At 42.1% G+C, this 12,183-nt stretch overlaps 1 protein-coding gene across 1 annotated transcript; it reads right to left on the bottom strand.

Moving 5' to 3' along the window:
* LOC109227448 (nudix hydrolase 18, mitochondrial-like) lies at window positions 8,846–11,673 on the bottom strand. The gene is made up of 5 exons (XM_019392620.1): window positions 11,328–11,673; window positions 10,992–11,112; window positions 10,631–10,720; window positions 10,296–10,424; window positions 8,846–9,835 (listed from the first exon to the last, which is right to left on the bottom strand). Exons 1-5 carry the CDS (start codon window positions 11,405–11,407, stop codon window positions 9,446–9,448), a joined length of 810 nt encoding a protein of 269 aa, XP_019248165.1. The 5' UTR covers window positions 11,408–11,673; the 3' UTR covers window positions 8,846–9,445.

The raw sequence follows: 12,183 nt of genomic DNA, 5'->3' as shown, positions 1-12,183 counted from the left end.
ATTTCTAGCAGACCCAACCACATCTCAGGCGGGAGGGGGAGCACAGACCCCTACTGCTCAGGCTCCTAGGCATGTAGCTGATGTGTATCCGACCCCGGGCACACTACCCGTGGGTGGAGCCCAGCCAATTGCAGCAACTGTACCTGAGCCTAGATCAGCTGCGATCGACGAGCCGCAGAAGCTACTTGATAAATGGACCAGGCTTCACCCTCCTGTCTTTGGGGGTGAGCGACATGAGGATCCCCATGACTTCATTGATAGGTGCAGGAAAGACTGCACAACATGAGTATATTGGAGTCTCACGGGGTGGATTTCACTACCTTTCAATTAGAGTGCATGGCCCATAGATGGTGGAAGTCTTATCTTCTTCGCAGACCAGCAGATTCTCCTCCATGACTTGGGACCTGTTTACACGCCTTTTCTTGGATAGGTATATCCCACCCTCCCAGAGGGAAGAGTTGCGGTGTCAGTTTGAGCAGCTCTAGCAGGGCCAGATGTCAGTGACCGATTATGAGGCGAGATTCTTTGAGTTATCTCGACATGCACCTATGATACTTCCCACTGATGCAGAGAGAGTGCAGAGGTTTGTTGTGGGGTTGCACTCCGGTATTTAGACTAGTATGGCCTGGGAGGTTGAGATGTGTACTCCTTATCAGCTGGTTGTGGAGATAGCTCGGAGGATTGAGGGTTACCGTCAGCGAGGTAGAGAGCAGATGCAGCAGGACAAGCGGTCCCGGTTTTCTGGAGAGTTTAGAGGTGCCCCGACTGGGGTGCTCTAGCGCGACCCTATTTTAGTGTTATGACAGAGAACCACAAGCTATCCAGGGTTCTTTCAGTGGGTACTCCGACCATCAGGGTTCTTCCAGTGCCTATTTCAATGCCATGCCAGAGAGTTCATACCGCCCGCTAGCTATTCAGGGTTCCTCCAGTGGGTATTCAGGCTATCAGGGTCAGACTTCTGGGCAGCAGTTTATGGTACCGAGAGGTTGTTACGAGTGTGGGGATCCGGGTCATATACAGAGGTTTTGTCCCAAACTCCGGGGCAAGGTAGTACAGTAGGGCCATCAGCCCATGATTGTAGCACCAGCCGTCCGACCGCCTAGAGGCGGAGGGCAAACATGTAGGGGTCGTCCTAGAGGTGGAGGCCAGGCAGGGGGAGGTCAGCCAGCACTGTTCAGTCAGGCGGAGGCCAGCCAGTCGACGCTCCTACCAGATTTAATGCTTTCCCGGCCAGACCAGATGCAGTGGCCTCAGATGCCGTGATCATAGGTATTATTTCTGTTTGCGGTAGGGATGCTTCGGTACTATTTTATCTAGGGTCTACCTATTTGTATTTGTCATCTCTGTTTGCTCATTTCCTTAATATTCCTCGTGAGTCCTTGGGTACTCCTGTTTATGTGTCCACTCCTGTGGGCGGTTCTATTGTTGTGGATAGAGCGGATCTTCTGTTGCTAATATGATCGACTTTGAGGTCATCCTGGGCATGGATTGGTTATCCCCATATCACGCTATCCTTGATTGCCATGCCAAGACTATTACCTTAGTGATGCTAGAGTTGCCTAGATTAGAGTGGAAGGGTTCGTCTATCAGTACATCTAGTCGGGTTATCTCTTTTCTGAAGGCTCGACACATGGTCGAGAAGGGTTATTTGGCTTATCTAGCTTTTGTTTGGGATACTACCGCGGAGACTCCGACGATTGATTCAGTTTCAGTAGTCCGGGAGTTCTCCGATGTGATTCCTTCTGACCTTCCAGGCATGCCACCAGATCGTGATATCGATTTTTCTATTGACTTTGCTCCAGGTACCCAACCTATATCTATCCCACCGTACCATATGGCTCCGAAAGAGTTGAAGGAGTTGAAGGAGCAGCTTGAGGAGTTGCTAGCAAAGGGGTTCGTCAGACCAAGTGTATCACCTTGGGGTGCACCAGTGTTATTTGTGAAGAAGAAAGATGGGACTATGCGGATGTGCATTGATTACCGCCAGCTGAACAAAATTACGATTAAGAACAAGTACCTGTTACCGCGTATTGATGATTTGTTGACCAGTTGGTGGGTGCTAAGGTGTTCTATAAGATCGACTTGAGATCAGAATACCATCACTTAAAGATTTGGGACTCGGATGTTCCGAAGTCTGCCTTCCGTACTAGATATGGCCATTATGAGTTTTTAGTGATGTCCTTCGGCTTGACTAACGCCCCAACAGCGTTTATGGATTTGATGAACAAGGTGTTCAGGCCTTATATTGATTCGTTTGTCAGCATCTTCATTGATGACATTTTGATCTACTCACGTAGCATGGAGGAGCACGAGCAGCATTTGAGAGTGGTGCTTCAGACTTTGCAGGAACATAAGCTATATGCTAAGTTCTCCAAGTCTGAGTTTTGGCTAGACTCTATAGCATTCATGGGGCATGTTGTATCAGGCGAGGGTATTAAGGTGGATCCCAAGAAGATTGAGGCAGTTCAGAGATGGCCTCATCCCACTTCGGCGACTGAGATCAGGAGCTTTTTGGGGTTAGCAGGTTATTATCGCCGGTTTGTGGAGTGATTCTCATCCATTGCAGCACCTTTGACTAGATTGACCCAGAAGGGTGCTCCGTTCCGTTGGTCCAATGATTGTGAGACGAGCTTCCAAAAGCTCAAGATAGCTTTGACTACAGTACCAGTTCTAGTGTTGCCTTCCGGTTCGGGGATGTATACCGTGTATTGAGACGCTTCACGAGTTGGCTTGGGTTGTGTATTGATGTAGTAGGGGCGAGTTATTGCGTATGCTTCACGTCAGTTGAAGCCCCATGAGAAGAATTATCATGTGTACGATTTGGAGTTGGCCGTGATTGTTCATGCTCTTAAGATCTAGAGGCATTATCTTTATGGGGTGTCCTGTGAGGTTTACACTGATCGTCGCAGCTTGCAGCACTTGTTCAAGCAAAGGGACCTCAATTTGAGGCAACACAGATGGCTTGAGTTACTGAAGGATTATGATATTACTATTCTTTATCATCCGGGAAAGGTGAATGTGGTTGCGGATGACTTGAGCAGGAAGGCAGAGAGTATGGGTAGCCTGGCATTCATTTCAGCGGAGGAGAGGCCACTAGCTTTGGACATTCAGTCCTTGGCTAACAGACTTGTGAGGTTGGATATTTCAGAGCCTGGCCGATTTCATGCATGCGTCGTTGCCCAGTCTTCACTATTGGAGCAGATCAAGGCTCGATAGTTTGAGGATCTGCACTTAATGGTTCTCGGAGAGACGGTACTACAAGGTGGTGCCAAGGAGGTTTCTATCGGCGTGGATGGTATTCTGCGACTCCAGGTTCGTCTATGTGTTCCTAACGTCGATGGCTTGAGGGAGAGGATTCTAGAGGAGGCGCACAGTTCTCGATATTCCATTCATCCAGGTGCTACGAAGATGTATCGCGACCTGAGGCAACATTATTGGTGGCGGCTGATGAAGAAATACATAGTTGAGTATGTATCTAGGTGCCTAAATTGCTAGCAGGTTAAGTACGAGCACCAGAGGCCAGGTGGCCTACTCCAGCAGATGATTGTACCTGAGTGGAAGTAGGAGCGCATTACTACGGACTTCGTAGTTGGGTTGCCGCGGACCTTGCGGAAGTGTGATGCAGTTTGGGTCATTGTCGACAGGTTGACCAAGTCGGCACACTTCATTCCGGTGGTGACTACGTATACTTCAGATAGGTTGGCCCAGATTTATATTTAGGAGATAGTTCGATTGCATGGTGTGCCTGTTTCCATCATATCAGATAGAGGCCCTCAGTTTAATTTGTATTTCTGGAGAGCAGTGCAGAGTGAGTTGAGGAACCCGTGTAGAGCTCAGCAAAGCATTTCACCATAGACCGACGGGCGGTCGAAGCAGACAGTTCAGATCTTGGAGGACATGCTCATAGAATATGTGATTGACTTTGGAGGGCAGTGGGATCGATTCTTACCTTTGGCCGAGTTTGCTTACAACAACAGCTACCAGTCCAGCATCGAAATGGCTCCATTAGAGGCTTTATATGGTCGGTGATGTCGTTGTCCCATCAGGTGGTTTGAGCCCGGCGAGGCTAAGTTATATAGTACTGATTTGGTGAAGGATGCCTTAGAAAAAGTAAAGTTGATTCAGGAGAGACTTCGCACAGTGCAGTCCAGACAGAAGAGTTACGCTGATCAGAAGGCGCGTGATTTATCATTTATTGTCGGCGAGAAGGTTCTCTTGAAAGTCTTGCCGATGAAGGGGATTATGAGACAAGGGCAAGTTGAGCCCAAGGTCTATAGGCCCATTTGAGGTGTTGAGACGAGTGGGCAGGTTGCTTATGAGCTTGCTCTACCTCCCAACCTATCGGGAGTTCATCCGGTTTTCCATGTGTCTATGCTCCGGAGGTATCATGCTTGTCTCATGTGTTAGACTTCAACACGATTTAGTTAGATGAGAGTCTGGGTTACGAGGAGGAGCCAATTGCCATTGTTGATAGGCATGTTCGCCAGTTGATATCCAAGAGTGTTTTCGCGGTAAAGGTTTAGTGGAGGGGCCAACCAGTTGAGGAGGTGACTTGGGATTCCGAGGAGGACATGCGGAGCAGATATCCACAATTATTCAGCACTCCAGGTATGATTCTAAACCCGTTCGAGGACGAACGTTTGTTTAAGAGGTGGAGAATGTAACGACCCGACCGTTCGTTTTGCTTTCTAGAACCCCATTCCTCTAAATAAGACTTCCCGTACGTGCTTTTACTATTTTAAGACTTGCGGATGGTTAGTTCGGGATTTGGAAGAGTTCGGGTTGAAATCACAACACTTGGTTCCTTAAGTTGGCCTTAAAAGGCTAAGTTTGACTTCGGTAAACATTTTTAGTAAACAACCTCGGAATCGAGATTTGACGGTTCCAATAGGTTCGTATGATGATTTCGGACTTGGACGTGTGTTCGGATCGGGTTTTGGATGACCCCAGAGTATTTCGGTGCCTAATAGTAGAAGTTGGTTCTTTGAAGGTTTTTGAAGTTCTTTAAATTTGATTTGGAGTAGGTTTTGGTGATATCGAGGTCCGAATGGAATTCCGAGACGGGGAAAAGTTCCGTAATGTCATTTAAGACTTGCACGCAAAATTTGGTGCCATTCCGAGTAGTTTAAGTACGTTTTGGTGCATTGGGAGTAAATTAAAGAACTTGAAGTTCATATTGTTGATTCAATTGGTTTGGGGTGTGATTCTTAGTTTTGATGTTGTTTCGTGCGCTCCGAGAGCTCGAGCAAGTCCGTTTCATGATCCCAGACCTGTTGGTATGTTTGGACGGGGCCTCAGGGGCCCCCGATGCCATTCGGACGATGCGCGAATTGAGTTTGAAACTCAAAAGGGCTGCTAGTTGCACCAGTTCTAGGGTAACTGCACCTCTAAGATTTGGGTCGCAGGTGCAAGGGTTTGGTCGCAGAAGCGGCTCTGGAGAGTTTGGCCAGGGACCGCAGGTGCGGAATTTCGTGCGCACCCGTGATTGCGCAGGTGCGAGGAGGAAGGTCGCATGTACGGACTTAGGCACAGAAGCGGCATGCTTGCCGGAGAAGCGGGACCGCAGAAGCAGGCTCCCGTCCGTAGAAGCGGCCCTCGCTGGGCCTGAAGGCTTCCGCAGAAGCGGACCAAGCGCCGCAGGTGCAGCACTGCAAATGCGGCCAAGCCACCGCAGGTGCGAAAATCGCAGGGCAGAAGGGTTTATTTAATACGGGACTTAAGCCATTTCCAACCCATTTTTCTCACTCTTTGGGAGATTTTGGGTGCTTCTTGAGAGGGATTTTCATCTAGCACCTTGAGGTAAGTAACTTCTACTCAATATTAGTTTAAAACATAGATTATGGGTAGATTTTAACATGTAAATTCATGGAATTTATGAGTTAGATGGAGCAACCTAGGTTTTGATAAAGTGGGATTTAACCACGAAATTGGTTATAGAATTTAGTAAAAATTATATATTTGAGTTCATGAGGTTATGGGTAACAACTTTCTTCGAAAATTTTTGGAATCAGGGCACGTAGGCCGGGAGGTAAATTTTAGAAATCTTGCATTTAGGGTTGGGTAATCACTTTAATAGTTGGAATATGAACTTTTGAACATGTATTGATTAGTTTATATACTATTGAATAGTTTTGGATTGTTCGGCACCGAATTGAGGGTTTGAACGTAATCTTGGACCGAAAAGTAGGCTTCGAGGCGAGGTAAGTCTTTTTCCTAACCTCGTAAGAGGGAATTAACCCCATAGGTAAACTTAATAAATATGTGTTGCTATTTGTGGGGCTTCGTACGCACGAGGTGACGAGAACCCGTACGTAGCTACTATCCATGCTTATGTCCGGATAGTTTAGGGTCTACACGATGCTTTGTGAATACCATTATTTGATTATGTTTGTTAATTGTATTGAATCGGGCTAAGGTTGAGGATTGTAAGATTTTAAAAGTTTCAAGTTGAATTTCTTTATTTTGGAAAGAATTGAAGGATATTATAGTAACTTGAGAAATTTATATTCAACTGCGTCGCAAGCGGGGTAACCTTTTCACTACTCTCATGGAAGCGGATCATTCACCTCGGCAGGTTAATAGATGCATCTATGGTTCGTGTTGTTCGACCCTCGGCAGTACACATAGTTTATGTATATGTATATTTGGATCGGACCGTACGTCCACGACATAATTCGTGCGTAACGACATTGGAAGTCCTTTTATATTTAATATTGTTTTATTGGCTTAAGAGGTTTGATGGTTAGATGAGGGAAGTAACTCGGTTCTTACTTACGATGAAATGATTGTTTATTTATTTCTTGCCCCGAGTTCTATTATCATTTTTGTATATCATGTTTAATAAGGACTTCATATTGTTGGCCCATAATAAGTGTCGAAATCAACCCTCGTCACTACTTCTTCGAGGTTAGACTAGATACTTACTGGGTACATGTTGTTTATGTACTCATGCTACACTTCTGCACTTAATGTGCAGGACCTGAGGCAGGTGCATCTGGATACCAGTCCGGCACGCACGCTTGATTACTAGTTCGAGACTTCACGGTGAGCTGCCTTTGGAGCCGTTCTGCAGCAGCCGGAGTCTTTCTTTAGGCTTATATTTTTCTGTTTATTTCTCTTCAGACAATAGACTAGTATTTATTTTTGTATAATTTACTAGAATGCTTATACATTTGTGACACCAGATCTTGGCACACACACTAGTAGACTCGTGGTTTTGGTTTTCATTTCATGATCATGATATCACTTGGTAGCTTTCGTGTTATATATTTTAAATTTATTACTTCTTGAATCTTTTTAATTTAAAGAAAGTCTGATTATTTGGACAACATCTTTTAAAAAGAGAAATCGCATAGTTTGCTCACTGATGGTTTGCCTAGCGGCAACGTTAGGCGTCATCACGGCCTATTATAGAATTGGGTCATGACATACGTAGGAGAAGCACAGATGCCTCGGTTAGGAGATGCGAGCGGTTTGCGTTGGTGGGTACGAGGAGAGGCAGATGGCAACCTAAGAAGTATAGGGGAGAGGTGATCAGGTGGGATATGGCGAGACTTCAGATCTCCGAGGACATGGCCCTCGATAGGAAGCTGTGGAGGTCGAGCATTAAGGTTGTAGGTTAGGAGGTAGTTGAGCATATTTCTAACTCGTACCTGTATGAGGCTAGTCTGATAGGATTTTGTCTTAGACTGTTAGTGGTCAATGTTGTGTTCACACTACTCTTCCGTTTTCATAGTGTTGGGCCTTATTTACTCGTAATTGTGTTTGCTTTCCATCTATTTACTGGTTCTTGTGATGTTGTTATTATTTATATGGTTTTTTATGGTACTGATATATTGTCTCTTTTCGTCTTGTTGAGCCGAGGGTCTATCGGAAACAACATCCCTGCCCCCTCGGGGTAAAGGTAAGGTCTGCGTACACACTACCCTCCCCAAACCGCACATGTGGGATTTTTCAGGGTCGTCGTTGTTGTTGTAAGTTCATGATATAGAGTGAAAAGAGAAAAAAAGAATCATAATATTTTGAAAGCATTAAGAAAAGATACAGATTAATAATTTAGAGGTTAAAATAGGTATTTGCCCATAAAAAGTTCGAGAAATCTAGTTGAGTGACCTTCTGAGTGCTATAGAAATAGTTAAGTCACTTCTCTATTACAAACAAAAGAAACATAACTTTATTAGGTAATTTAAAATGGGTGAGGGCCATTTGAGTAATGGAATCCAGAATACTACAAATGAGATTAATTTATGTACTCATAAATATCAAAGAATGTATGAACCAAAATGAATTAAAGAATGAAGTCAGCAAATTTTGTACATTAGAACCCTCTAACTCTCTCTGCCCCTAAATGAACTCATTTCCTCAAATTTTTCTACTTCTACAAGAACCGCACTGTCAAACTTAACCTCTTACTTCAATTGCTTGAATTGACAACTTGAGAGAGTGGATAAAATTGCATAATGCTCTCAACATCATCCAAAACAAGGCACTGGTAATGCGCGAATTGCACTGTTTATTGTGTGGAATGCCCTCTAAGCCAATACAATCAATACGGCTAAAGGAATCAATTTCACAAGAAAAATTAGAGATTATAGCTCAAAATCCGAAATTGGCTCAAACCCGGCCCACGAGCCCACATCTCGAAATCCGACAAAAGTCACAAAAACCGAAAGCCCATTCACTCAATCACTCAATACAAGGACCCGGGCACTAAGTATTTTCTTTCTTCTGGCCGTAAGTGTGATCAATGCCATTGAGCTTCCAAAGTCATCAAGATTTCTATCAAACAGGATTCTGAGGTTTTGCCTTTTGCAGACTGAAGACACAGAGATTGAAAGTACAACCATATATAATATGTCAGTCTCTACATTCATAATATATTGGTCAGGGAGTATTTACAACAAGGAAACCATATATAATATGTCAGTCTCTACATTCATAATATATTGGTCAGGGAGTATTTACAACAAGGAAACCATATATAATATGTCAGTCTCTACATTCATAATATATTGGTCAGGGAGTATTTACAACAAGGAAACCATATATAATATGTCAGTCTCTACATTCATAATATATTGGTCAGGGAGTATTTACAACAAGGAACAAAAGAAAGACTATGTACACCCTTAAGTTCCTAATCTATTTACATTTTACACATACTTTCACATGCTATCTTCATTCTTGGTTCCTGGCACCTTGAGAATTCTACTGAATAGGTATCCTTGGTTACAATGCCCATTTTTGTTTCTCAGGCGGATCCAACGATGAGTTCACCACATTCGGCAGAACCAGTGCTAACTATATTTATGTGTGTGTGTGTGTGTGGAAATAGAATGATATACATTTCAGAACCAACTCCCTTAACTCAGAACCCACAACTTCTAAATTCCAGATTCGCCACTAATGCTTCTTAAGCTTGCTGATTCTCATTTTTCTTTCGTTGCTAGCTGTGAGCGATAATACTTATTCTTTTACTTTCATTGAACATTGGTGCAGCTACATGGCTAATTCCCAGTTCTTCACTGAACAATGTCTCGTTGAACATGGAATCGGCTACAGTACTAATTATCTGCTCATCTTCGAAGATTGGATTGATGCTTGGTTCTTCACAAGTCAAAGGATTAGCTTCAGCTTCCATTCTTGGTTCATCATTGTACATTTGGTTAGCGACTGTAGTATCAATGTTTGTCATTGTTTTATCTGACAATTCGTTGAAGGGGCATGATGTCTGAGGCTCTTCTTTATTTCTATTAGCAAGCTTTGAAGCAAAGACGTCTAACGCTTCCTTCATCCATGGATGCCAACATACTTCCCGCGCTTCATTAAATTTCATCTGCAAATTTAATCAAATACCACATCAAAACACATTCTTTTATCGAAGCTTTCACCAGCACAGGTACGGTATAACTCTATCCATCAATACGTAGGCATATCGGAAATAATCACCTCTGCCTAAAGCTTAGTGAGCAGAGTTACCACGTAGCAAAACATGCTACTTACAAAGGCAAATCGAGCATCAGGGCAATGCGCCTCAAACTAAATACATGTATTCAAAATTTATAAAAATTTGTGAAGATATACGTTAAGAGTATGTCGAGGGTCTATCGGAAACAACCTCTCTACCTTTATAGGGTAGGGGTAAGGTTTGTGTACACGTTACCCTTCCCACACCCTACTTATGGGATTACACTAGGTTTGTTGTTGTACATTTTGGATCTGTTTGCATTATCTAACCTAAGATATTGAGATCAAAAGACTAATAGCAAGATAGCAGAGATCCAAAATTTACAAACCCAGAAACGCCGACGGGCAGTTTTCTCAGGCCAATCATCTAATTCCTCAGTGACAAGCAAAGGCAACATGTGCCCCTCATGAAATGTGCCTTGGCTTTTGCTCTTGAAACTCCATGTACCTAAGTAGTCCTGTATTAACCCAGAAATAGTATATACGAGAAAATTAGTCAATTAATGTCACATTTTTTATTAATTGGAATCAACTACATGAATCATTTGTATCTATTTCATCAGGTTCATTTCATTCCACTACTAAATTATCTGTCTTCTAATCAAAAACTAAAGGTTTTCTAATCTTACACGGATAATTATAACTTTAAGATGCAGATACAAACCTGAACCTCAACCTCGCCGAGAACCCCAGCTTCTTCAAAAGTCTCTCGTAAAGCTGCATCTTTCAATGACTCATCAATTTCCCAACCACCCTGTAAATTCATTGCAAAACCAATAATGTCAATCGAGGAATCAAAAAAAAGGGCAGCCCAGTGCACTAGGTCCGGGAAGGGCCGGACCACAAGGGTCTATTGTACGCAACCTTAACTTGCATTTCTACAAGAGGCTGTTTTCACGGCTCGAACCCGAGACCTTCTGGTCACATGACAACAACTTTACCTCAATTGAGGAATGATAAAACAAATAATCCAATTAGCTAAATCATAGAAAATTTTGATGGAGTTGTTATGGATTTATATCTACCTTAGGGAACATTACTCTTGGACTCTTCTGTGAGCTAATCAATAGAAATTCTAAATCATCAATTCTGGCTCCATTATTGGAAGATGACTGCTTGGTTTCTCTGTATCTATAAGGAATGCATCTGCACCATATGTAATTTGAGAGAGAAATCATATCAATTTCTTAATAATATATAAGAACAGGACAAAAAACCTTGTATCCAAAAACTTCCCCATTTATCTTTTGGTCTTAAACACAAATAAGAAAGGTAAAGAAATGAAAATAAAAATAAAAATTACAACCCCACTTGAAACTTTTTGACTTTCAAAAATAACAAGAATTAAAAGAAAAACGTACCCAACAACTTGACGACAACCTTCATTGTATCTTTGCAAGTCTCTTCCCATTCGGGAGGACATAGAAAATGTTTTAAACATTTGGAAATTCAATAAAATCAAACTATAATCTTCTTCTTGTTCTTCTTCCTTAAGAAAGAGAAAACGAGAGAAATCCTCATACACAAAAAAGGGGGAAATGGACGAGAAGTCAAGTATATGTATAATTAGACAGTTATGGAAAGAGAAAAAAGCAATGATTTGTTAATTATCAACTCGCTAAAAATGGAAAATGAGTAGCTATTTTCTTGGGTTAGATCTCCTTCTTTAATATAAGAAGTGTAGAAGCTAAATATAAGGGATGCTCTGCTATGTTCATGTGCTTCCACTCTAATAAAAAGAAGGAGAAGAGAATAAAAAAAGAAAAAAAATGGTTAAGTCATGGACACGTGGCCAATCATTAACATGCGTACTGTTTTATATTTTCTTAGAAATCCTCTTTGTATTTAATTTGTCCATGCCAGTAGTGTTAATCATATACTTTCTTATTTTTAAATTTTTATTACTTTATGTATTGATGTACGCAAGAAAATCAATAAATCGCGCTAAATCGATAATTCGAGTCAAATCAAAAAAAATAAATCAATTGTGAGTTGGTAAAGAAAAAAAACGATCATAATTGAGTTGGTTTGGTTTGATTTTACCTGAAAAAAATTAAATCGAACCAAACCAACTTGATAGCATATTTATACAATTTTTAAAAATATTTTATACATATAAATATTTATTGTAATGTATTTTATAAATATTTCTTAAAATTTTATTACAGTTTTATCTTTTAACGTATTATTTCAAGTATGGACGTAACATTCTTCAAT

The sequence above is a fragment of the Nicotiana attenuata genome, chromosome 6, assembly GCF_001879085.1.
Source record: "Nicotiana attenuata strain UT chromosome 6, NIATTr2, whole genome shotgun sequence".
Lineage (NCBI taxonomy): Eukaryota > Viridiplantae > Streptophyta > Magnoliopsida > Solanales > Solanaceae > Nicotiana > Nicotiana attenuata.
This window is presented reverse-complemented; position numbering and strand designations above follow the sequence as displayed.